The sequence below is a fragment of the Cucumis sativus genome, chromosome 3 (assembly GCF_000004075.3).
Source record: "Cucumis sativus cultivar 9930 chromosome 3, Cucumber_9930_V3, whole genome shotgun sequence".
Classification (NCBI taxonomy): Eukaryota; Viridiplantae; Streptophyta; class Magnoliopsida; order Cucurbitales; family Cucurbitaceae; genus Cucumis; species Cucumis sativus.
In genome coordinates this window covers 30824974-30851747 of record NC_026657.2, presented here as the reverse complement: position 1 = coordinate 30851747, position 26774 = coordinate 30824974, and the positions used below count along the sequence as shown (strand labels likewise).

General features: G+C 33.6%; 4 protein-coding genes, 1 long non-coding RNA gene and 1 other non-coding gene across 10 annotated transcripts; 2 read left to right on the top strand and 4 right to left on the bottom strand.

The window, feature by feature from the left end:
* Positions 1-16: 16 nt before the first annotated feature.
* On the bottom strand, positions 17-2441 carry LOC101209642 (alpha carbonic anhydrase 1, chloroplastic). 2 transcript variants are annotated; one of them, XM_011653713.2, is made up of 6 exons: positions 2272-2441; positions 1939-2156; positions 1626-1735; positions 853-955; positions 551-733; positions 17-437 (listed from the first exon to the last, which is right to left on the bottom strand). In XM_011653713.2, the coding sequence occupies exons 1-6, from the start codon at positions 2342-2344 to the stop codon at positions 303-305; spliced, it is 822 nt and encodes a 273-aa protein (XP_011652015.1). In that variant the 5' UTR covers positions 2345-2441; the 3' UTR covers positions 17-302. The 2 variants fall into 2 exon arrangements, with proteins under 2 accessions (XP_011652015.1, XP_004149223.1); XM_004149175.3 differs by having other exon boundaries at positions 2275-2438.
* Positions 247-8398, top strand: LOC105434974. Of its 4 annotated transcripts, none has more exons than XR_004215346.1 (3): positions 250-444; positions 865-979; positions 8285-8398. It is a non-coding gene; the product is annotated as an uncharacterized LOC105434974 (long non-coding RNA). The 4 variants fall into 4 exon arrangements; XR_004215348.1 differs by lacking the exon at positions 8285-8398 and adding an exon at positions 7777-7910; XR_004215347.1 differs by lacking the exon at positions 8285-8398 and adding an exon at positions 1832-2019.
* LOC101204318 lies at positions 6982-14244 on the bottom strand. The gene is made up of 13 exons (XM_004149155.3): positions 13839-14244; positions 13221-13285; positions 12714-12786; positions 12507-12525; positions 11515-11634; positions 11029-11098; positions 10512-10555; positions 10337-10378; positions 9988-10047; positions 9791-9858; positions 8565-8622; positions 8325-8442; positions 6982-7442 (listed from the first exon to the last, which is right to left on the bottom strand). The coding sequence occupies exons 1-12, from the start codon at positions 14144-14146 to the stop codon at positions 8353-8355; spliced, it is 1017 nt and encodes a 338-aa protein (XP_004149203.1). The 5' UTR covers positions 14147-14244; the 3' UTR covers positions 6982-7442; positions 8325-8352.
* On the bottom strand, positions 10760-10859 carry LOC116403010. The gene has a single exon (XR_004215739.1). It is a non-coding gene; the product is annotated as a U6 spliceosomal RNA (small nuclear RNA).
* Positions 14245-16951: 2707 nt separating the features above from the next.
* LOC101204564 (heme-binding-like protein At3g10130, chloroplastic) lies at positions 16952-19262 on the bottom strand. Its single transcript, XM_004149156.3, has 8 exons — positions 18877-19262; positions 18705-18791; positions 18489-18559; positions 18270-18371; positions 18084-18188; positions 17829-17964; positions 17386-17495; positions 16952-17284 (listed from the first exon to the last, which is right to left on the bottom strand). Exons 1-8 carry the CDS (start codon positions 19106-19108, stop codon positions 17210-17212), a joined length of 918 nt encoding a protein of 305 aa, XP_004149204.1. The 5' UTR covers positions 19109-19262; the 3' UTR covers positions 16952-17209.
* Positions 19263-19912: 650 nt separating this feature from the next.
* LOC101204805 (uncharacterized protein At5g03900, chloroplastic) lies at positions 19913-26724 on the top strand. Its single transcript, XM_004149157.3, has 14 exons — positions 19913-20465; positions 20672-20779; positions 20872-20972; positions 21086-21166; positions 21263-21335; positions 21427-21492; positions 22067-22150; positions 22324-22389; positions 23105-23247; positions 23328-23414; positions 23494-23557; positions 23656-23799; positions 24828-24996; positions 26379-26724. Exons 1-13 carry the CDS (start codon positions 20076-20078, stop codon positions 24969-24971), a joined length of 1551 nt encoding a protein of 516 aa, XP_004149205.1. The 5' UTR covers positions 19913-20075; the 3' UTR covers positions 24972-24996; positions 26379-26724.
* Positions 26725-26774: the final 50 nt, after the last annotated feature.

The following is a 26774-nucleotide window of genomic DNA, read 5'->3' as shown; positions in this document are numbered from 1 at the left end:
AATATATAAATTGGAAGTCGAAAAGAAATTAATGTTATTTTTCCCCATTTCTTTTATGCTACAATTATTCATAATTAGTAAAATAAAGTAGAATGGTTGTTTTTATAAGTAATTAGGGAGGAAATGTGAAATGACCATTTACCAATCAATAAATCCACGGAAGGATCAGAATCAAAAGGTTACAATGGTATTTACCACCTCTTTTTCTTTTTTCCTTTTTAAAATTGCATTCTCTCCTTTGCTTTAACTGATTGTAAATTGGGCGGCAAAATGAAGGCGCGAGAGAGAGAAAAGGAGAGGTTTTAGTACTCGCTGAGCTCGTCGTAGATCTCAATCTTCCGGCCATTGAGCGGCTGTACTGGTCGGGCGTTGTTCTTATACACTGGATCCAATGGCGCCTTCAGTGCTTCCAATTGTTGCTGCGAAATTGTCCTCACCTGCGAGGTAATTTTTACAATAATGTTATGCCCTAGCTTTTAAGGCTTAAAGCAATTGCGTTGCGTTCTGTTTCGTGGAGTGAGGAGTTTGAGAAATGGAGATGTAGATTTACCTTGCCGAGAACGTTCCATATGACGTTTTCGGTGCAGGGAGGAGTTGTGAGAGAGCCGATGTATCTGTAGTATTTGCGAGTCTTCTTTCTCAAGTGCTTTGTGTCTAGGTCTCCAAGTGCAACGTGAGCCACTTCGTCGCCGCCGCATTTTTCATTGGCTAACTCCACCAATTTGTCTTGTATCTGCGATTTAGCAGGACGATTTTACGGTTGCCGTGATTGTGTTTTCTGTGCTTCGTTTTTTATTTTTTCTTTGGACATGTATTTGTGAAAGGATGAAATTGAGTAATTCATTGATGTACCTTTGCGAGTAGGGGTTCGGGTTCACCGATTTGGAGGAGAATTGCAATGACGGAGAGGGTGCCGTCTTCTGCCTGATGGATTAGATGAAGCTCGGCTGCATATCTGTTCAAATCGGAAAATAAGGAGGTATCTTCAAATTAAAACCTTCTCACATTTTATATAACAGATGAACTTGAGCAGATTTAGATTGATTTTTAAGATGAAATTCGAATCAGTATTCTTAGTCCATCTGGTATTTTAGACTGTCTAGGAATGAGGCGTTTCATGAATTATCAGTAATTAAAATAAAATCAGACTGTTTCAGAGAGAATTTGAGTCAAAATTTTCTGAAATCTTCTTTTCTCTTCAAATTTCATATTCTTGAGACAGGTTTGGAAATATACTGTTCTAATAAAATTTAGGCTGCATAGACCGCACAATTCTCTAAATAGGTAATCTTAAACGTGAAAGAACTGTTAAATCAGTCCTTCATGTCAATAACATATTTGGACATAAGAGCATGTCACTTGGACATACCAATCAAGGAGAAACGATCCTTTTTGCTGGAAGAATTTGATTGAAGCTTTGGAACGAAATCAAGAGTAAAATTAGAAAAAGAAACAATTTAGAAGATATTGAGATATAGGGAATTAGTAGCCATAACAGATATCTTTCTTCTGTTATGGCTACCCTGAAATGTCCTAAAGGCTGGGCAGCCCGATAATTAAATGGGCTGGGGCTGTAGTGGGCTTATCCCATTATAGGCCCAGCCGAGAGAGAGAAGTGGACATACTGCTCTCCGTTGAGGCGGTGTTCTGCAGGAGAATGCCAATGCAATTGTCTGAGGATGTAGTTTTTGCCATCTATGATAGCTGTTCCTCCTGAATTCTCCCAAAAGTGTACCTGATTTTGATCAAGAAAAAAAGAGAGTCAATATTGTGTTTTTTTGCTCACATTATTATTGATTTATTTATGAATAATAAATAAATATGTAAACAGAGAATATGCATGTTTTGTGGGCATGGGAAGAGGGTGACAAGAGACAAAATAGAGAGTCGAAAGTTATATGCTAAAAAGGGGGGGTGGGGGGAGAGAGACCGACCCACCCCAATGTTGAAGCCATTATTGGTAAGTGTAGCATTAGCAATACTGTATTTTCTGGCTAGTGTTTGAAGCTCCTTCCCAAACACGCTGTGATCCTTCGAAATGTCTACTGGTGATTGTAATTTCCCATTGGAGCAAGCTGCATAACTTGGGCTCAAGCTTCCCCATTTTTGAGGTCCATGTGAGCCCTCATAAGTAAATGCAGCCGATTGAACCCCATCTGTCCTCCCAAAAACAAAACCACTCTACAATTTAATCATTCATCAAACAAATAATCCATAAGAGAAAATTCAATGGAAGATTGGGAAAAGAAAAAAAAGAAAAAGAATTCTTACGACCGTGGGCTTGCACGAAAAAACCAAGAAACAAAAGAGAGACAACGAAAATAGAGGAGAATGGAGGAGCCATTGTTGCCAACTCTCTTTTTCTTTTTTTTTTTTTAAGTAATTGTTGCCAACTCTTGGCACATCTACTCTCCTTTTGAACAATACAGGAATACAATGGGGTTTATATATATATGTTATAAACCCACCTTTATAAGACGATATATGGGGCGGTCATGTGGTCGTGATAATTCCTCCTTTTTTTTTTTTTTAGGACAATTTTTTCTGGTAGGAATTAGAGACAAAAGAGGGGGTGGCTAAATTAGAGAAATTGGGAGTTTGTTTAAATTAGTAAAAAAATTGGGTGGTATTATGTGTGTTTTCTCTGGCGAATATGATGGATCACCTTGGCTTTACATGTTTGTAACTACTTATAGTTTATTATATTCTGCAATTACTTTTTTCCATTCCAATTGTGTCTGTTTTTTAGCCAAATGAAAATTTTAGTTATTAGAGTGTCAGGTTCACAAGCTTGCTAAGAAACCCTTTTATTTTCTTACTTACTCTGTTTTTTAGAGTCCGTTCACAAGCTTGCTAAAAAAAAACTTTGTTTTTCTTCTATCTTTTAAAACGATTCCAGAGATCACATGTCAAAGCTTGGAGTTTAGTATATATTTTTTGGTGTCTAAGACCCTCTAGTTTTCATCCTTACCCTTTCAGGAAGAAAAAAAAATACAAAAACAAAAGGAACTGCATTATGGCCTTTGATGAAAAGTTTTTTTTTTACTATTATTTTTATTTATTTATTTTAAATATTAGTGTAATCACGAAGATCAAGATATTAAAAATTTGTGAAAAGAATATGAACCTTTGCATTAAAAAAATATTAGTGTCTTTTAATCTTTGAAACGAAAGAATAAAATGTCTTCAATCAATTGAGTTAGCCCAAATCATTGTGTTATCTATCCAAAATATATATATATATATATATATATATATATATATACACCCAATCGAACTTAATTGAGATTGTTTTGAAACTCAAAAACTTACTTAGTGGTTGTTTGGCCTTTAGATTATAAGGGAGTGACTTCATGTTTGTCCCAAGGTTTATCATAATCCTAGGATTAGGACTATTCTACTTTTTTCCTTATTTCTTATATTCCTCACTCTCACTTTTACTATTTCTCACTCCCCCTTTCGTTATTCCTCACCTCCATTTATGAGATATGTTACTATTTTCCATTTTTCCAAATATAGATTATAATAACTAATAACCCACATACTATAATAATTATAAATTATAATAACTCACTCCACTTTCCTTCAAGTTTTGAAAGTTTTATTTTATTTTCATTTACAAAGCCAAGGTGATTGAAAAAACACACGTACCACCCAAATTTTGATATAATATAAAGGAAGGATGTGATCTTTTTTAGGAAGATTATTAGTCGAAATTATTAGATTATGTGAAGTTTGATCGCCTAGGTTTCGTTTTTGCAATGATTCTCAACCCTATTAATAAGGTATAACATCAAATCTCACGAACTTTGACCCACTTTTGACTAATACTTCCAAAATCCCGAAAGCCATAGTGTGTGTGTGTGTTTTATATATCATTTGGAAAAGTCAAATGCAATTTTTAGTATTATTATTGTTTTTAAAGTGGAATGAGGATAAGATCCAATAAAAGCCATTTTTTTTCCTCCTCTTGTCCTTCTCCCACTACATCAAAGAATGGTGGACATGTGTGATGTTACATTGCACAAATGGGGCTGGTTTGTGGAGGCTCTTGTAGTGTGGGTATTACCTAGGCTACAATTATAATTTCTTGGTTCTTTTTTTTAAAATGAAAAGAGGAGAAGAAATTATGAAAGTGAGAAAAAGAAAGGTCACTTTACATCAATTTTTTTAGGACAATTCATTTTTTTAAAAAAAGCAAATTGTTTCACTTTTTCTTAGGTGATTAACCATTGAATTGAAAAGGTTCGTAACTTGTAAAAGACATATTTCCTTAAAGAAAACGGTTTTGTTTTAGTCAAATTTCTCTGGCAGAAGTTTGGAAAAGAAAAACCATATTTTGCAGATTATCCTTTTTAAAATTAAATTTTATTATTTATCTTTTTGTATATATATTATAATCTTACTTTTTTAGATTTATTGTTTAGAAATTTTTAAAAATATATGGAAGAGAACTAATAAGTTTTTGGTGCATCCTCATCGATTCTTGCTTATATTTCTTGAACTGACTTCCACATCCACATTATTTAGCTTTTATAGTTATTTTTTCTTTGAAAAAATCTTTTTAAATGCAACTTGAGTTGAGAAGATTTGAATTCAGTATCTCTATTATTGAAAATAGAAAACATATAGATGCTAGTTAAACGAAATTGAAGTTACCTTTTCCGGTCCAATCATATTTTAAAAAGTTGTGATAAACATGTTTTTTTTTTAAGAAAAAACATCTTTGGACTACTTTATATTGTCCCCATTTTGCCATTTACTTGGAAAGATAACACAACACAACGTATCTGTTGAAATCAATTTGAATGGCTAGGTTGCTAGTTGCGTGACCTTTTCCCCCCTTAAATCATTCTTTGCAAGAAACTCACATTGACAATTCCCACTCATTGTCCTCCGATGCTCCCTTCAGCTGCAGTGATCATCGATTAACGGTCATATTGCTTTTTAAGAAACATAAACATCATTTTGAAGCCCTTAGATTTTTTATTGCATGTTTTTGTTATCTGTTGTTTAAAAGTTAGAAATGTAGGGAGTAATGATAGAGAGAGAAAATCTGTGGAGGTAGAAAAATAAGAGAGATTAATTGTTTAAAGAGAAAGGTAAAAAAGAATAGTATTAGATAGAGAGGAAAATTAGAAAATGAAACTTAAGCGTGAGTTATGCTAGATTGATAAGACGTTAGAGCATGAAAAAGAAAACACGTTACTGGTACTATACGTTGAGAGGATGTAAGTTATGTATTAAAAATTTTCTTATAGAAAAATTATTTTAATTGACCAATTTTTTAGAATGTACGTAGATATATCAAAATATCAATTATTTTACTATAAAAATTAAAAACTACAAATTTTAATCTTGAAAAAAATTAAGAAAATTGTAAAAAATAGCAAATTTGATAAATTTTTAAAATTTTTCAATAATAGACATTGATATGTTATTATTAGTAGCATTGATAGTACTATCAATTTCTATTATGTATAGAATCTAAAAGTACTATCAATTTTCTATTATGTATAGAATCTAAAATTTTGGAGTGTTACAAATAATTTCTATTATGGATAAAATCTGAAATTTTATAATAATTGTAAATATTTTAATTTATTTTATTATTTTTAAAAATGTTCCAAAAGTTTAGTAGAAAGTAAATAACAAAAACACTAAAATTTATGGGTTAGGTCGTGTTTAAATTTTAAAAACTTAGAATCAAATGCTACAACATTTCAAAAACAATTACCAAATACTCAAACCTTTTGGTTCCATTGTTTTCTCACCCCAAAACATAAATGAAAGCATGATTAATCATTCTTAACTTATAAAACCCAATATAAAATCTAAAATAAATGTAAAATTTTAGATATTTAACTACGAAACTAATTTGACATTTTAATTTAATTTGAAAGAAGAAGAAACTAGAAATGATCAGATGTGTCGTTCGTTTTTCTCATTTCCATGCTTCAAACAGAGGGAAGCGTTGAAAGAAAAAAGAAAAGGAAAATTGAACATACGTCGGAATCCGAAGGATTTATAAAGATATTCTTAGATTGAAAAATCACTATCAAAACGAAACAATAAAGCAACCACCCATAATAAGAAGCGGAAAAAAAAAGGAAGAATAAAAAAGTAAATAAGTTATGAATCAACTTTTCATGTATGTAATAATTTGTTACCATTTAGCAACTGCAATTTCAAATATGTAACAATTTAGTCATTGAATTTAATATACAACAATTACTTTGTAACTTGTAAAAGTTTATGACAGTCTGTATAGTTCATAATAGTTAAAAATTGTTATAAATTTAGAAATATAAAACTAAGTTGTTATAAATTAAATATTAGGGACTTGATTGTTGCTTTCAAAAAGTATAAGGGACCCCAAAAAGAAAAAAAACTTTTAATCTGTATGGTTCCGATTCATTCCATTTGCCTAAGCTTTATTGGTTAGTAACTAATGGCCATTAAGCCTTCCCTTTCAAAGATTTTTGTGGGAACTCCCTTTCATGGGCAACCCATACCACAACAGCCACACCCAAACCAAAAGATAAAAAGATATATGAGAACTAAAGCCACCCAAAGTGCATAATCAGAAAGAAGAGAAATTGGTCCTCTCTAAAGCACTATTTGGCAAATGTGCTAAATCACATATTTCGGTTGCTTGTCCTAATAACAGTCCCCAGATGGGGATATGCCACTGAATTTCAAAGGCCCTCTACATCCCAATCCATATAGTTCTTTTCTTCTTCTTTTATTTTGGATTACTTTTTTTTTTTTTAAGTTTTCAATTTGAATATAATAGATCACTGAATTTTCAATTTTGTGTCTAACATATTTTTAGATTAGTGAATTTGTTAGACATAAACCTAAAGAAGTTCAAGATCTTATTAGAAACCAAATAAAAAATCTAGGGACTTTTCACATGCTTTAAGCTTTGACGATCTATAAGACAAAAATTGAAGTTTAGTGATCTATTAGGCACAAATCTAAAGTTTTAAATATTAAACTAGTAATTTAACTAAAAGAGTCACAAAACAAGCTGATTACTTAATAACAAAATGTATCCAACAGACCCTAAAACGGTTCCTTAGTTGGCAAAACTATAGATGGGTTTTCTACTATCAGCATGCATATATAATGTTGTGTCAATCTTCAACTCGGTTTTTATACGGAGACAGTTAAATTTGGAGATAGAATAATAAAGGGCCCAACTATACCTAATACCTATGGTGTATACAAATAGCAGCAGTTGATATTGTTATAGACCAGACATTGAGTATAGATCATTGTTGGCATCTCGAGTAAAATAATAAAGAACATTCACTTACGCATCGACTTGAAGGTTCGGGAATCATATGATTGATATCTCAAGGCCTCAATGAAGAGGCAGAAAGTTCCTTTATGTGATGTAGGGTATAGAGGTTCCATTAGAGCTACAAAGGCCGTACCTGTGCTGCCACAAAAATTGGTGAGAAAAGGAGATACCAATCATAGCTTCTTGCTTTGAGAGTTCAAATAGAAATGAAGATTCCCCACAAAAACAGGCCAATATATTTTGTGGGCTAGAATTCAACCTCCACATTGAATGGATCATATTTGTATGCCTTGCTTTGAAACTTCTAGAGCATAGATTCTGTTGGAGATAGCTTTTAAAACGATTTCTTATTTTGTTATTGGAAGAGAAGGAAAAGAATAAAAAGATGTATGCCTTGTATAATACTATATTTCTAACACTACTTTTATACAATATTTCTAACACTACTTTCTATTGTATTCGAATAGGGTAAAAACAAAACAAAACAAAACAGAGATGACGAAATGCTGCATGTCTCTCACTAGTTACGTCTGAAAACTAACAAAAGTTGTATCCTGCCAACAGGTTTCATGTATAATACAATGATATAAACAGACTTCTTTAAAATATGCCTCCCTAACCTACCCAAATAATTCCATAAACTGCATGCTCATACAAAAGAAAATGCCAATGACCTACATAATTCGGTGTCAGTGTAGTTTAACGAAGGAGCAATTTGTGGTAAATAAACTCACATTTTGTTTACGTCAAAGTTAACATAGTTCAATTGACATAAAGTAGGTGTTTGTGCCAATGCTATATCGTCTTTGAAAATGAAAAAATGTTCAATACTTCTGTGTTTTCTTTGACATATTAGTCAATTTTAAAATTCATAAAATGAATTAGAAATTTAAAAAATGGGAGTCTTATTAAACACAAAATTAACAGTTATGTTTGAATTTAAATCATCTATTAAACTAAATTATGTGTACGTAGTGTGCCAGTGTGGAAAAGAACAGGAGAATGAGAGATAAACCTTGGAAATGAGTTGGAAGGATGTCTCGCTAAAGAGCATAAGTTGCTTGAAGATACTCCACAATTTCAGCACTTTCAAACATACGCACCCCTGTGTTAGGGTCATCTAAGTATGGAACCTATTAGCCATTTGGTTCAAAACGTCGTTAAGTTTGGTTGTTGGATAATAATCAGAAAATGTTCAAGAAGAATAACAGAAAGGACAGCCCATCACTGTGTAGGTGCAACTTGTTGGATGTACCTGAAAGTGTCCCTCTTTCTCATACAACTGTTGACGTTTTGGGCTACCACGAGCGCAACTGAATCGAACGAAGAGAACAATACATCAAAAAATATTGTTGTAAACTTTACTAAAGCACTCGTCATTCTACTTTTAGCATCAAACTTAACTGAATATAGTTTAAGTCAATTTTTTAAAATTATAGTTTTGCTGCATTAATAAAATGGATATTTTCAAATATAGTAAAATAAACTAAATATTTACAAAATATAGTAAAAATCCATATTCTATCGATAATTTATCATTGATAGACTTTAATTAGTGTCTAATGGTGACACTAATAGACTTTTATCAGTGTCTATTGGTGACATTGATAGAAATTAATTAGTGTCTAAGAATGAAAAATCTAAAATTTTGTTATATTTTATAAATATATTTATCACTATGTCATTTACAACAATTTCTTTTAATAAAATGAAAAAAATAAATATTAAAAGAAAAAGACTGGGAGCCAATAGAATCAAGACTAGTAAATGTTTTTTTTCCTTTTTAAGCTAATTTGCATAAATCTCAAAGAAACAGTGTGAAAAGTAATTATGAGAAAGGAAAGGATTTTAGAAATTTGGGTTAACTTAGATTGTAATTATACCCCAATGAAAAAATCAGCTTTGGAAAGAAATCGCAAGAAATTGTAATATTTCACAAAAATGATACGTTTACTCACCAAGTCCCCACAACTGCATACAGAAATTTATAGATTACTGGGTATGTGTGCGTTAAGGAATAAAGGAACAGGGGAAGATATTACCAAAAGTTGCGATCAATGCTTCTAATGCACGTAACTTACGCCATACAGATTGCAATTTCAGATATAAAGGAGATTTAAATGAAAATCTATACTAATTATAGCCCCTTTCGAGAGGGCAAACTCTCTCCCGGTTAAATCTCACGTGTTTGTCTACGAAACCTCTAACTCCTTCTAGTAATGACAACCCCACACAAACAAACTATCAAGTAATTATAATCATGCCACTAATAATATTGTAATTTGAAATGCAGTCCCAATATTTTCTTACTAATACTCAATATTCACACTTAACTTTTTTCCCTCTACTGCTTTCACCTCCTAAAAGTCCATTTCTATATTGACAAAGATTTATATGCAAAGATCTAGACGATATTAATAAGTGAGTGTGTGTGATTAATAATAATCTGCCTTGAAAAATGAACGGTATAAGAGACTTTACCAACGTACTAAATGTGGTAACTCCAACTCTACAAGCACTTCACGAACAAGTTTGCAAAAAGGAGAACCCTGAGAGAGGAGAGAAACATAGATTCAAAATACTGTTCAGGGGAAGAGAACCATAAAAATTTCCACTACAAGTCATGAAATATTATGAATTTTTAACAATAAATTTTGAAAAAAGTCCGATTAAATGACCTCATATGCCCATATTTCTAGTGGAGCAGGTGGAAGCTTTGATGGCTTATAGATAGAACCCTGCAATTAACATAAGCAACAAATGGGCAAGCTATAAGTTTCTCGTTCCAGTTTTAGTGCAGGTTTGAGACTGGTTTTTAAAATTTAATTTTATATGTATGTGTGTGTGTGTATGTATACATATATTCAAATTGATCACTCAAAATTAATAAAATTGGTTTTAAACGATAAAAAGCATGTTTAAGAGTGATTTTGACTATTTTAGAATCACTCCCAAACATATCCTTAATTACTTTCCAAAATTACTAAGATTCATAACTCAACAAGTAAAAATTTGAAAATATCTAACCCTGCCCAGACGACCAATCATAGCAAAGCCTTCTGACAACGTCTGCAACAAAAAACGTTGTTAAAATAGCCCAATGAAGAAACCTACAACCTTACCTTATCTCAATTTTTCTACAGTTCAACAAATACTTCAAAATGAAAACGAAACAAAAAGAAAAATGGCGTAAACTACTAACCGTCAAAAGTCCAAGAGAGAGAAAAAGAGGTACATTTCCATCACCTACTTGAACACAAGTCATCATGAAAAACTAGAATGAGACACTGCTAGATATAGTATATTTTGATCACTAAGACTGCTATAATTTAATGCACAAAAATTAAGTTTTAGGAGTGTAATGCTCGAGGATTGAAGAAAAAAAGCATTTTTGCCTAGCTAGTTCAACATTGACATTCTGGCAAAACTTTTAAAATTATCAGCCTTCTCATTTTCTTTTGACCATTTTTTGATTTGTGTTTCATCCTAGCACAGGCCATGCTAATCTTCTATGTATCATTCCAATTTTATCGGATGTCCCCAAAGGAACAACTTTTCATTTTCTTTGCAACATAAGGAAGGAAGGATCAACTTTAATGAACAAAAAGAAATCATCTATTTTCAAAGAAATCTTTAACTTGAATAAGCACACAATAAGAATTAATGAGAAAAATAAAAGTCGGATCAAATTGATCATATCAATTGTGATGAGTCCACACCATAGTTTTGAACCAGATACTTGATTATGTCATCTGATTCATACATTGAAACTCCTGTGTTTGGATCAACCTGCAACCAAATACCAAACACGAAGCTTTACACTTGATCAAGCGTAGCAAGTCAATCTGAAAGGTTGCAACCAAGCCATGCACAACTACAGCAAGAGATTAAGAAAACTAATAGCAATCTGTACATTGTCGGGAAGGAGGAAACTGGAAATACTCAAATTTTAAGTAGTGGAATAATTGAGCTTTCACGGTCATCAATCATTTGGAATTCAAACTTTTGGTAACAAGTTAAAAATCATATTTTGAGATGCATCGAAAAATAAATAAAAATAAAGTAAACCAACAAAATTCATGCTGGGTATGCCACATTTTATCCTCCTTCATTTTTGGCATTTCCTCGAGCAATATATAATTGATTTGCTCCAAATAGAAAGATACTAGGCGTGAAAATGAAATGGGAAAAGAACAATTTCAAACCATATAAGGAAACTGCTGCTTTCCTCCCATCTGAAGAACTTTGGGACGGAAGTTTGGACCATTCCGAGGGCAAGGATAGAATAGAATATCTAAATCTAACACAGCAACAATTTCCCTGACCTGGAAGCACACAAGCACAGAAGATTATAAATATTGTCTAAAAAACATCTTAGGAACAAAAAAATCAGAAATACAATAACCTCAAAAGGAAGAAACCAATTAAAAAATAATATTAACACGAAATTCGTGTATTATGGGATCTTTGAGAATCTTTTTGTTTTTAGTTCTAACAATAGACAAGGTAGTCAATTCAAATCTCTAACCTCTTTGGATGGTACATACTTTACGCAAGTTGAGTGGGTAGTTGTATTTGTTGTTTGTATCTTTTCTTTCTCTCTTTCTGGGAGCTAGTATTCTTTAAACTTTTATTAATTTTCACTACACCAACGAGAAGTTGTTTCTTGTTTAAAAAAAACATATTTGTGCTAGCTGAGTTATGATCATATTGGCATGATCCTTCGATTTCTCTCAAAGCATAAAACCAAAGGAAGAGTTGTCATATAGCAATAGTTGAAAGCTCATGGCCATTAGATCTTTAATAATTAACATTGTACAAAATTAGATGAAACTAACTTTGTGATCAGACTCAAAGAGTCAAAAAGTGATCTGTCTCTTATATTACCTTTTTGATACTTTGACTTTCAAATCTGATCTATATTAAATAAATTAGCCTGTCGTCTATTCAACATTTGAGACAAGTTCATGTTTTGTATGCAAGGCATCCAAGAGGCCATCACAAGATTGAAACTATCGACACCAACTAGACAACATACACGTGTGATGTGCCTGGATCATCATGTGTGGCAAGTGAAATAATATTCTAAAAAGACCTCAACCATCAGGAGTTAAGTGATAACTCTGCAAAAGAACCAATGAATAACAATGAACATGCAAGAACCTTCATTTGATACAGTTTTTTGGGGTAAAATTACCTTCCGACAAAATGGACAACTGTATCCGTTGATGAGAATCCATGAATTGACATGGTAATAAAAAGAAAGATTGAAGTTAGACTATGTTGATCATAGTAAGTTCATAACACATGAAAACTTCAACTAAAAAGAGGAAGTCAGTCTAGGCATTAGAACACAGATACTAGACATCATTGTGCAACCTCAAGTACAGAGCAAGCGAAGTACCTCTCAAACTCATATATCTCAATAGGCTTCTCTGGGCGAGGTCCTAACTTTGAAGTCTCTTTGACCTTGAAACCTATCATTCAACCATAATAACAACAAAAATCCACAAAAGAAACTTCCCAACATGCATGTAATTAATGAAAAAAAACTCTCTTCATTTAATTATTAAAACTCAAAAAGTTCATCCTAAGACCAAGTCAGTAAACACTCAGTCACAAATTGCATGCAAAGACATTAGATTTAAGTTTTTCCTTTCTAGAATGTCAGTTCAAAACGTTCTACTCCATGATCACAAACTCAGCTCTTGATTATAAAAACTGACCTATTAGAAAATCATTGTCAAACATTTTCAAATCGATAGAAGGAAATTTTGCAGGACGACTTGTGTTCAACTCAACTACTTCCACAAGACAATCCCTAAAGTGAACTCCACACATTTAAGTGAAATAATTCGAGGATAAACATCTTACATCTAATCAACCACCAAAAACTTATAATAGTAGTTACCAGCAATTTCTAGAGCATATTTGTCGGGGGGGAAATCATTTTTCGGAACCAATGACGCCGAGTACCTAACAAGATACAAATAGAAACAAGCCCATTTAGAACATTCAAATTTCCAAGCATCCATTGTCGCACTCAATGGGAATTAAGTAAAAATTAAATCTGAACTTCATCTGGTGAAACCAATTTGTAACATATTCTGACATTTGCTTCAACAAAACAGCTTTATTCTACAAGAACGTCAGCTATGTTTCCTGTAACTTCCTTTCATTCATAAATAATAAGTTTTAAACCTGGACAAACAGTTATCATCTGTCATCATGGTTCAGAGTTTCCTATGCCACAAATAGTTTCCTATTCTGAGAACATAAATTCAATAATTGAAAGCTCATTCGGAGCGTATTTTATATCTGCAATAGGAAAGGCCCTATTGCCAAGCCAACGTAAAACAGCGTACTGAAAGTAATGGTAAGCTAATATAATATTTTAATGGTAAGCTAAAGTAATTTTTTAAAAAAATAAATAAAACGAAATGAAATAAGATAGGCGAAAAAAAAAGTATAGTTTATTTCAAACAAAGTAAAGTAAAGTAAAGTAGAATAGATAGAGAAAGTTTCATACCCATTGACAAATATACCAGTTCCAAGCCGAAAAACTAAGGAAAGGGAAGCGCCCAGGACATCAAGAAACTTATCGGGTCTGACGCCGAAACGCTTAGGCTCCGGTGGCTTGAAGTTGGGCGGAGGAGAAAATAAAGAAGAAGAGGAGGAAGAAAGCCCTTGGTTTTCATTTTCTTTAGTCCCCACGGAAGTTGAAGAATTCTCAGATGGTCTTGAGGTCGCTCGAACAGACATGGAGGCTTTTGGAGTTTTAGTGCTCGAAATTTGTCTTAAGAACGGAGTTGATGACAAATTTAGAGCTGCCGCCATTCTCCCCCTCCGGATTCGGATTCCGACCAGTGTCTAAGCTCTGGCAGCTGAAAAGATCGGGCACGTGATTTGCAGGCGTAAAATGGGAAAGAGTAAAATAAATTAATAATAGGTGGTCCAAAATGTGACAGGTAATACAGTTTTGCATTCACTTACGATATCCATTTGGCGTTGTGGACCGGTTTATCTGTTCTCCAGAAACTACTCATCGACCATTTCTTGACGTGGCCTTTATATTTGGAAATTTGGAACTACATGCCGTAAGTGACTTGCAATAATAATATTATGATATATCATACAAAATATCCTGTTACACATACAATTATTTTTTTAATTTTTTCTAAAAATATCATAAAATTTTAAATTTTGTTTAAAGAAATATTATTGAAGAGTTTTTTTTTATACCCAAGATGAAACTAATGGAACATTTTGTGATAAAAAAAATTGGTAGAATAATGATGAAAAATAGCAAATTTAACAAAATATTTACAAATATATAAAAAAATTTCAAAAGTCTAACATTAATAAACCGTGATAGAAGTCTATCAGTTACTACAATGGATAGAATTTAAAATTTTACTATAGTTTATAAAATATTTTATTTGTTTGATAAAATGTCCTGATTGTTACATAAAAATTAAATAATTTAACAATATATTTTGAAATAGAAATATATAGTAATCACAATATTATTCTTTAATAGGATTGTAATACTATCACATACGATTTTAATTTTCACACTACAACTAAATCAACTACAAGTTTGTGGTTTAAATCTCCCATTTTCAATTGTACCAAAAATCCACACATCAATCATCATGTTAATTTTTTTCATCCGTATGTTTGTAATAATTTGGAAGGGTATTTATTGGAACATTATAAAACTTGTTGAAGTTCAGAGTTACAAGAGAAACTCCGAATTTGATGGTATTTTGTATAGTAACTTTTTTTTTTTTTTTTCTCTTTTGATTTAATTCTCTCTATTTCTCCATTAAAAAGGTTTACAGATTTTTCTAACCGGTTAAATTACTAAAGTTCTTCTACATCCTCAATCCTACAGGCCACTAAGTTATGAAAATGACGAGAAAATTCCTGAATAACAAATATACGGATTTTTTTTCTTTTTTTTGCTTGGCGAGTACCCTTTTGCAAACAAAGATGAAAAGTTAGAAATTACATACAGACGATAAAATGCTGCGGCTGCCTTCTTCGTCCTCAATCCTACAAGAAAATATAGATATTTCATATGTAATTCAAATGGGTTTACCATCATTGTATTCACATTTTTTACACATTCTCTTAATAATCATGCGTATTGGCTACGAACTGCTGTTTCAGTGCTCTGGAAAAGTTATCAAACGAAACTCCATAGCTTTTAGAAATTTATTCTGTTTCATGACTGTAATTTCAACTATTCAATCAGTCCAAGCAACAGTTCACCATGGGGTCTTGACCCATATCATCATCATGATCGATTCACATAAAAACAGAGATCCTACAACTACGGGTAACGAAAAAAAAAAAACCAGGACATCTACTTCAAATTTTATCCACCTCAAATCCTTGTCTTTTTACTTTTCTTCACTAAGAATTCAAACATTTTGCAGTAAGATTTCAAGCTACGAAAATAACGAGCAACTGTTTAATCATGCAGGAAAATATCGACATAGTATTAAATAATAAAAGCAAAAAAAAAAAAAAAAGATAAAAAAAATTAGAACATCCATACCAGTTCTCACCGGGTTGTGTCAAATCTTCTTGGCTACGGAAGGTCTTATAAGCTTCTAGTCATGCAACATTTCTAATTAGGATGTGAACTTCCTAATTGGTCACGTATGCTTTTCTGTTTCTCCTTACTGGCCCATTTTTTATTCTCAAGGTGTGAAATAGAATGGTGAGAATCGAGCTGGTAATAAAAAAAGCAACTGCATAACACGCTGCAGATTGAACTATCTTCCATAAACCAACAAAATGATATCTGATCAGTTTTAGCTTGAGTAAAAAAGACATAACTGAAGCTAACATTCTCAACAGTAATAACTGCAGAGGATTGAAGGCTCAACTTCATTGCATTTTGAAGCTATAATTCTTCAAAAGTTTATTTCATAATAATTTGAAGTGTATGGTCTCTTTGGTTTTCACCTATATTAACAAATCCAAGAAAAAGAATAACTAACAGAACAAGCATGCTATGCTGGAGAAAAAAAAGACCAGAAAGAGGTTTTATGATAACAAAATCCAAGTATAGAGGTGGTTACCGTTCTAATTGTAATTCTATCTGAACTAGTTATGCTGCTGTGTACAAGAGCCTTTGCAGGCTGAGACCTGCAAATCTAATGAACAAGGTCACAAATACAATTATCAGAACTAATCCAATTCTTAGAATTGAAGCTTATAATTTTGGCTCGTACAGCAAAATTGAAGCATTTAATTTTCAAGCCAATTCACACTACAATTATCACTGTGCAATTACTTTTACACTCAGAATAGCAGTAGAACCATGGCTCATAGTTTATAGGCACTTGAACCATTTACCTCCAAGTGATATTTTTGTCAATTTTAATAAGATCTCTACGATGAAAGTGCTTGGGCAGTTCAATTGAGAAGAAAATAGAATTCCCCTATCAATTTATACTGCAAGTCTTAATAAAAAAAAATGAATACAAGCTCTTCCTACTTTGGAGCAATCTTAAAGAAAACTAAACAATCCTCTAAAGTTAGTTATTTGGTTCCTGTGAGGCACTTCAACTTTAAGATAAATTTTTAGTCTATTATAATTGGCATAGGTCCGCAAAAAGAGAGAGATAAAGAAGAAAAAGTTCAGTGTACCAGCATTTATTCAAACCCAGTGAACATGGAAATTCCCAACTATTATATCCAGGAGGTAGACCGAGGTTAAATACACGAGGACATTAGCATGTTCATATCTACAGTATTGAGTTCCATTGGTGCACCATCAATAATACCTGATGGAGCTGTATTTAAATGTGAAAGTGACATATATACAGTTCATTATATGTGGCTATACACCGAAGGTAAATTTCAAGATCTATGATTATACTGCTACACTTCTTTCTTCTCTACTTCCAGAGCAATCTCATTACGACGTTGAAATGGAAGAGTAAAGGGGGGATTATACTGCAAACCACATAAACAGGGGGTCATCAACCAATAAAGCAGGATTATATGTGCACTATGAAAAATAAAGAAGTTTTGTAATACTTAGATGGTAAAAATACCTGTGCTACCTCCACAAAACTGCCCGCTTTAACTTGAAACTCCTTGTCATTCTTCAAAGCATCCCTTAACCTAGATTCTCTCTTTTTGACTTCATCGTCAGTGACAAAACCTAATCAAACAAATAATAATAATAAGAAGAAGAAGAAGAAGAAAAAAAAAAAAGAAGAAGAAACGTTAGTTGAATTGCATAAAAACATTTGGAATCAAGGCTCTTGAGAATGTTATATCACTAACAGCAACATTCTTTCACATCTTATAAAGTAAAGATCGAAGTATGATGATGTGGACTTGGCAGCAAATATTTAGTCTCAATAATTGTTCAAAATAATTTTACCAGCATTGGAGCTTGTCATGTGCTCCGAGACTATTGAACAAAATTTCAACCATTAAGTCCAGATTCTACTAAGAGTAAATGGAGTTTCTAGGTTAAAATGAAACAGACCTGAAAAGGCTACAACCGCAAGAATTTTCCTGGGGACTTCTTGAATCCTAACAGATGTGTCTTGGGGAACTGGAAAATTCTGACCGTATTTGGAGGGTATCACAAATGACATCTTCCACTGATCTTTACCATCGACCTAAAAAAACAAAAATGGAAGAGAAAAATTACATCGAAATGGAAAACCAATAAATATCACATTTGAGAACAAGGATGTAAAGAGGAGGCCTAACAGGTGTCAAGATGTGAAGAACTTACATTTTTAGTTATTACAGGGGTTGTCGTATCCATCTTTTCCCCATCGGATTTGTATTGACTCGTCAAAACAGGTGTTGTCATTTCCATTTTCTCTCTTGCCTTATTCTGGTATTAGGACCGGATTCAGATTAGGATGGCAAACAGAAATCAAGATTAACAAGCTTCATCTCGGAGCTTCAGATCTACCTTACCAAAGAGGTACGCGGCCAAGACATTGAAGGATTGAGAGGCACCACCGAAATCAAATCCACTCTTCCCAGGCATGGTAGTTTCCGCTATAAAGTAAGGCTGTCCAACGATCGCAGTCATAGTTTGTAAGCTAATTGTTAGAATAAGTCAATATTATATTTAGGTTTGAAGCAATGAGGCAGTACAAGAGTAAATTGAGGAGAGAGGAAATTATACCTCAACCTCCCTAATCTCATATTCGTCTCTTCGACTTAAGACCTTGAACTTCAGAGTCTCGAGATCAGGAACTAGATTAACTCAAAACAAATTATTAGACTCATAACAATTAAGAGATAGAAATACGAGCTGGATTGCAATGGAGTTCAATCGCAGGACGAATGTCGCAAGTGTGAATTTCACAACCAACAAACACAGTTCTCTACGTAGAAATACCTGCCATTAGAGCCTCCTCTAAATTCCGACTGTCGAACCTTTTAGGCAACAAGTATTTCGAAGTTTCAGAAGCCAATTCCAACAAAACTGCAGACCAACCGAAAAGAGCGAATTAAACGAGAACTATAACTTCTAGTACTATCAATCATTAAATCAAATACTGAGACATTACCGCGCTGAGAGAGAGTAGATGCTTGTGAAGCGAGTGCAAAAACAAGAGAAATTCGAGCTTCCTGAGCGGAAATGGTCCTTCGCGACTGTGAAGTAGCTACATCAGTGCTATTCCTGACCGTAGAATCAGCGACGACGGAGGTTGAAGACGATCTGCGACGAGTTATCGAAGGAAAAGAACATAGAGATCCAAACGAGGTTTTGGAGAGGACGAAAGGATTGCCGGAGAGCATTTTTCTTCAGCGTTTTCAAATTTCTGTTGCAGAGGGTGAAATTTGTGATGCCTCGGTGACGATGAGTAGATTTTCCCGGGAATCCATTTTCATGGCGTAGCCAAAACTACTAAAAATGGGCTGAAAAATTTTACGATTGGGCCTCATCTTTGGGCTTGGTTTATTAGCATGATGGCTCAAATTTTAGTATTAAAAGGATACGGTTAAATTTAGTAATTAAATTCGAATTAATTAACTGACATAATTTTAAAAATTTTAAAAAATTTACAAAATTTGTTAAATTCTATCAATGATATAAGTCTATAGACCATATTGCAAATATTGCTCTATTACTGATATACCATATAAAGTCTATCAGTGATAGTTTTGCTATATTTGCAATTTTTTTAAAATGTTGTTATATCTTTAATTATTATTACTAAAATAGTCATTCATTGTAATTTTTCTATTCAAAACTATTTACTATTTAATTATTTAGTGTAATGTTTAGTATTTTGTTCGTGTGTGAGATTTCACCTCAACATACATGCTATTATATCTTATTCTTTCTCCAAAACACCATATTTGTTACTATAAATCATACTGATAGCTTGTATTTTTACCATAGTTGCAAGATTAGAATGTTACTCACAAAGCATATAATTGGAGTATTGTTATTTTCTAGAATTTACTGGGCCTTATCACAAAAGAAGAAGAAAAAAAAGTCGTTCTAACATTTTTTTACAAGGAAAAAAACTATCTCGATAGGTTTGTATTTTTATAATTAATATTATTTCCGTGTAATTCCGAGATACGCGTTGGAGAACTAAGGGTAAAAAAAGAAAGAAAAAAAATACAAATCCGATCAACTCCGAATCAGAGCCACTCACCCAAGTGATACAGTCACCAGCTGAATGCCTGAACATATTTCGATCTCCATGGCCAAAACTTGAGGCTTCCATTCAAATTCGTCAACTTTCTGCTAATCATGGCTTCAATATCTACCTATTTCGCCATTTCCCAGAGTTCCCGCTTATATTTTCATCCTCTCATCACCCTTAAACCCTCAATTTGCGTAAAGCCGTCTACCATTACTTTTCCGGCCCTTCCGACCCGGATTGCGCCGCCGGAATCTAGGGCAAGGGGTTTTGTTCCTACTGTAAGAGCGGGCATTGACATTCCTTCCGATATTAGACCTGGAAATGTAGTGGAGAGCGATAAATTGCCGTCGGACGTGAGAAAGAGAACGATGGAGGCTGTGGAGGCGTGTGGAGGAAGAGTAACCATTGGAGACGTTGCAAGCAGGGCGGGACTTAAGCTCAATGAAGCTCAGAAGGCTTTGCAAGCCCTAGCTGCTGATACCGATGGTTTTCTGGAGGTACTTATTATTAACACGTAGAATTGCATTTAAATTTAGTAATTCACCAAACAAATATTAAATTGGACACGCAAGAATTTTTCTTCCTACTGGGGATACCATCAAGATACACTGGATTTGTTCTATCTGTAGAATGTAAATGCAAATTGTAGGTTTTGAAGTTCTTAATTTTGTGACTGCAAAATTTTTCAAGATGTTCTTAACAGGTTTCTGATGAGGGCGACGTTCTCTACGTTTTCCCTAAAGATTATCGTTCAAAGCTTGCAGCCAAATCGTTTTGGATCAAGTTTGAACCTCTTATAGAGAAGTCAAAGGTATTAGCTTGGGAGCGTTGAGTTTCTCTCTTGAGTTTTAGTCTCAGGAAACAATTGTGTGTTGTAATGGCGGTTTTAACTCAAATTTTCAGGCCGCTGCTGAATATCTTGTTAGGGTTTCGTTTGGAACGGCACTAATTGCTTCAATCGTTCTTGTATATACTACAATTATTGCTCTAATTTCAAGCAGAAGGTTCTTATTCTCTTTTTACAAGCGAATTATTTTTGTGATATTGATCATACAATACAGAGTGCTGGTTCAAGGAAACTTTCAAATTACATATTGATTCAAGTTTAATGATACAGTGAAGAGGATAATCGTGGAAGACGCAGCAGATCATATGATTCAGGATTCACATTCTATTTGAGTCCAACTGATCTTTTCTGGTAATATATATATGCACATATATGTATTTCATGAATTGGAAGCCTTATTTGTAGAGGACTTTAGGTTGTCATTCCCTCCTGTTTGCATCATGTAAGGTACTGGGATCCATACTACTATAGGAGACGCCGACTACAAACAGAAGATAATAAGATGAACTTCATTGAATCTGTATGTGATTAAATGATTTCTAGTTTATATTATGATCCTGTACTACTCTAGGTCAGATTTAAAACCTAACTTTGCAATGGTCTTCTTTTAGATTTTCTCATTTGTTTTTGGCGACGGTGATCCAAATCAAGGAATTGAAGAAGAGAGATGGAAGTTGGTAATATTTGAGGACTGTGTTCAGTGGTCCGTTACTTTCAATATTTTATTTTCCATTTTTGTTTTGTGAAGATTTTTTCTCATGAAATTTTACACGATTCTAGTTTCTCAGTTCTTAACAAACTCGCGTGTTTTGAAGTTATGCATACAACTCAAAGTTGTTTTCAGTTTTTATATGCTTTCCTTGTTTTTAACTTTTTCCACTCTCGGATGACCTTTCTCATTTTTTATTTCAACAAGAGTTTTGTTTCCTTGAAAAACTCTTCTGTTCTGTTATGAAGGTATGTTCAAGGTTTTTCTGTTTGTTAGAAAGAGTTTGTAGGGACACTTTATATCAAGGATAAAGGAACTAAGAAAAAGGTAGTAAGCCGGTTGCAACCCTTTCCCCTACTTTGTCATGCTTATGTCCAGTTAAAGAGAGACTGTTTTGGCATCAAATCAATCTTAGTTTTTTTTCTTATTGCCCTGTGTCTACTTTTCCATTTCAGGAAGTTGGTTTTAATTGTTTTCTACGAGCAGTTTGTAGACATATATATAACTATTGACATGAGCTAACATTTTGAGCCAATTTGCAGATTGGGCAGTACATCAGCTCCAATGGTGGTGTTGTAGCTGCTGAAGAACTTGCACCATATCTGGATGTGTCAGAGAGGAACACGGTAAGTTCCAAACTGAAACTGATAGGACTTCGGGTACCAAAGGAAAATAATTGATTTTTTTGCCAATCATTATTACTCGACTGCTATTTAATAGGTGGAATCAACTCATATTTAAGTGTAATTAAAATATTAGTCTTCTCTTTGACTTTGTTTCATCCTCTTGATGATTGCAGGATGATGAGTCATACATTTTACCAGTTCTTTTACGTTTTGATGGCCAACCTGAAATTGATGAAGAGGTATGTTTAACGAGGTATGAAATGCTTGAATGAATTCAGTCAGCCCAATTTATGCTTGAATGAATTCAATCAGTCCAATTTACCCATATATGATGCCACTCATAAATGAACACAAGTCTGTTGGTAGGTTGAGACTTGAAGTGTTATGCTTACTAAAAGCTATCGAATGAATTATGATATGGTTTTGGAGTACAAACTCCATTTGTATACAGTGTTTTTGCCCATGTTTCTGTTTTCTTGAATTGGAGTATGACATAACATTACATGATGTCAGTTTAGATCTCCTGTTCTTATTGTATGTTTAATTAAAATTACACTAAAAGCTTAAGCTATTAATTTTGGATGCAAATTTATTATTTGATAGGATATTTTTGGAGAGTAGTTGCCAGTAAAGAAAATGATTTGTTGGAAGCATGCAATATGCCATCTCAGCTTTAGGGCTTTTGGCTAGATAAGATAAGCAAAATTGTGAAAACAAAAGGATTTTGTACATGTTAAGGGTAAAATTTATTCTTGTTGTTTGTATAAATATGTTAAATCTTTAAAATTTGGTATTTCTTATGACTTCTAATTTTCCAGACGTGAAAACTTCCATAAGTTGCATCTTTTTCTCTAAAGGATTGCTTATCCTCTTCATCACTTTGTTTATTGGTATGTGGCTCTAAATTCTTCAGAAAAAAACTTAGCTTATTCACCCAAAGTTCTTTATTTATAGGGAAATATTCTATATCGATTTCCCTCCCTTCAGCGCACAGCTTCTTCTCAGCGGAGTGGAAGGAAGGAGTACGTGGGTAGAAAATGGGCTGACTGGGTTGGAGGGATTGAAAAAATTTTCAAAGAGAAGAAATGGGTCTTTAGGTACCATGGTTAAGGTTCTTTATGTTGTTTGGGAGTATAATTTAAATTTAATTAATGGTCTGGAAATTTTTTGTCTGCAGTAAAACAAGTAATTCAGAGAGAGCAATGGCCATTGGATTGGGAGGTCTTAATCTTTTTGGTGTAATAGTCCTCGGAGCCATGTTGAAGTATGGATGCTTAGACTGGATTGTTTTATTGTGGTTTCTGACAAAATCTAATAATTTCCCCCCAATTCCATTTTTGAAGGGATGTTGCTGTTAAGCCAAGTGGCCTTATTAAATTTGTCTCAGATATATTTCCTCTACTGCAGGTTTGACATCATTTGATTACTTCTTATCCTATGATTGTCCCATGATTTAATTTAGTCCATATTGTGTATTTTTTATAATCATGAAAAGAAATGTGCAGATATATGCTGGTTCTTTCTTCACAATTCCATTGGTCCGGTGGTTCATTGTCCAGAAGAGAAATGCTGAAATAGGAAAACGAAATGAAGCAAGGCAAAAGCGTGCTCAAGCCCTTGAACTGCCAGATGTGACCCTCAGACGGAAGGTAACTAGTCTATAGATTTCAGATCACGAAAAGAAATTTGCTCCTCTATAGATTCATTTGTTTGAGTAGATTGGCATCAGTTTTCTGTATGTTTCTTTTTTGAATAAAAGGCTTTCATTGAGAAGAAATGAAAAAAATACACGGGCACACAAAAAACTAAACCCACAAAAAACAGGTGACCCCCACTACAGGAAGGGGGCTGGCTATACAAACTCATGTCAAGAGGATAACAACAAAAAGTCCTCAAAATTGAAGTTCAAAGAGAAATATGATACGGAATAACTGACCAAGTCTCCCCAACCTCCCTTTCAACTCCCCTAAACACCCTCCTATTTCTCTCATCCCACAAAACCCACAAGATGGCACAAACACAAGCATGCCAAAGAAATCGGCTTCTTTCCCCACAAGGCAGATTGAGGAGGTTCTCCTCGATTATCCCTCTAACATCTCTATAAAGAGCATACGACAAGCCAAAAGTCTCAAGAAAATCATCCTGAATGGGACTTGCCAGCTCACAATGCCAAAGAAGGTGATCCAAGTTTTCCTCCGCCTTCTGACACAGGATACAACAAAAAGGACCAACTAACAAAGAAAAAATCCTCGACAACCTATCCTACGTTTTGAGGTGGTTGTGAAGAACCTCTCAAGAACAGAACCTGACCTTTCTAGGACCTTAATCCTCCAAACCAAAGAGCAGAAAAAATACTATATGAACAAAGCCCTATTTTTTTTTTTTTTTTCCTCACCTGTGCTTGTTTTTTTAGCATCACTTTAGCACTCTGATGATGTCTATTTCACATTTCTTGGGTGGAACTGCTTATCAATATCAGTTGGAGAATTGCCTGTTGATTCACTTAAATATGGCTACGAAGTTATTTTGTTATTATCCTTTTCTTTCCTCACACATCAATTCTATTTACTCTTGTTGGAGTCTAGGCAAGTCCTGCATCTTAGTTGTTACAGCATTCAGTTTTCTTTTAGATTTTGTTTCACCAGGGAATCTAATTCTTTGAATGCAATCTGGTCAGCTTCTCAGTGCTCGAGACATGGCCCAAAAAACTGTAATCGGTCAGGATCGAATTGTATATAGTACTGATCGAGATTTAATTGAGCAAAATTATGAACTCCAAGAATGGGAAAGAAAGTTTCGAGAGATAGAAAAGTCAGATTAGAGAATTGGTGGTGACAATTGGAAAGGTATTGCTTCTCACTCTTTAAACGTTAGATTGTTATTCACCTATTTTCAGAGAGCTTAAGAAGCTATATTTGCTGTATTTTTGCATTTGCTAGAATGACCAGGCTATGGGTGAAATTTATATTCCTGTAAGAGTATTTTCATAATGCAGTGCTAATAGACTGCAAAATTTTCTCTATCAATAATTTTACCACTGAAGGGTAGTCTGGTAGGTTTGGTGATTTATGTGCAAGAAATTTCATCAAAAGAATTATAAAGAAGAGGGGGGGAAATGAAAGGAGAGAAGCTTCCTTGACTTCAAGTACAAGTAAACCTACACAAGGAAGAGACTGGTTAGTCATTGTAACTGGTTGGTCTCTTGTCTTCCATATTTCAAAATAGACGATACGAGTCAAGAGAGTAGAGTACTAAATTAGGTCGAGTCTGAAGCCTCCGAGCTCTCGAATAGTCTAGGAATTAGTATGTGAGACATCTGATTTTAAATACCTACTGAAGGAGGGGCGAATTGGGAAGTGGCTGAAAAGACGGTTAGTGTGGGGGCTCAGTGTATCATCTGTGGTTGTATAAGGTTTTGTAAGGATTTTAGGGCGTTTAGAGTAGCCAGGTATTTTGTGTAGACGTTTGAGTCTAGAGTGGAAAGGACCAGCTCTCACAGATTTCTGGGGGAACCTGTGTTTCAAAATACCCTTGTTTCAACCTTTTTTTCTTTTATTTTTTCTTATTTTATTAGAAACTTAACTGTCATAATCAAAGAGGGTAGATGAGATATCCTAAATATGAGTTAGTTTTAATTTGGCTATAATTACAAGAGAATTTAGAAGTAGACGCAAAAATAGTAACAGAATCCCAAAAAAAACATCCTAGATTAGTTCTTGAGCATGAAAGATTCTCAAGTTTCTTCAAAACCATAGCCTTCAAAGAAGGGTAAAGACCTCATTAGACCAAAGGATTTTTGCTTAAGCATGTTCTTGAAATTCCCTCGTTTCAATTTCTCAGCAAGCTTGAAGTTCCCTTGTTTCAATTTTGGAGTCATAACTCACTGTACATTGAAAAACGCTCAATTTAATAGTGTTGCTGAGATATTTGGGTCTCTGATTTGTGTTTGTTTGGCTATTTTCTGCACAGTTTAAGGTGTTTGGATACCTAAAATATTCCTCCCCTCGTTTTTTCTTACTACAGCCTCAGTGAATGAACACTTTTTTTGTCAGTTCAACAATATCAAAGAGTTATACTGAAAAATTTGAACATTATATCTGTTAGTTGATAGTATTTGCCTTAACAGTAACTATTCGAGCATAATTTCAGCTATGATCGAGTTGTTAACTCTATTGATCGTCACATTGTTCAAATCGTAATTAGTTTATTTCTTTTTTTTTTTTTGCAGTTCTGTGATTTCAAGATCATGACAGTGTCTCCCACGAATACGCAGTTGTTGGGATTTCACCAAGCTGTTAATTAGCCCGCGGATATGAGGCTGGTTTCCAATTTATTTGGTGAAATGGATTCTCTGTTTGAGAAAGTGGTGAAGATTGTGATTCTCTGCTTGATAACAGAGCTTTTTTTTGGTATATAGGATTATACTGCTTAATTGTTATTTACTGTATAAAAATTTGATGGGGGCAGGTTGGGGGAACTGGGGATTTTGATCTCTCTTTCCATTTTAGCACTGTAAGATTAAAATAACCAAGTTGGAAATATAACATAGAACAATTCGCATTCTTTTTGGGCCACTTCTAATCATCTTATTTATTCATTTATATTTGCATGCAAACACCTGGTT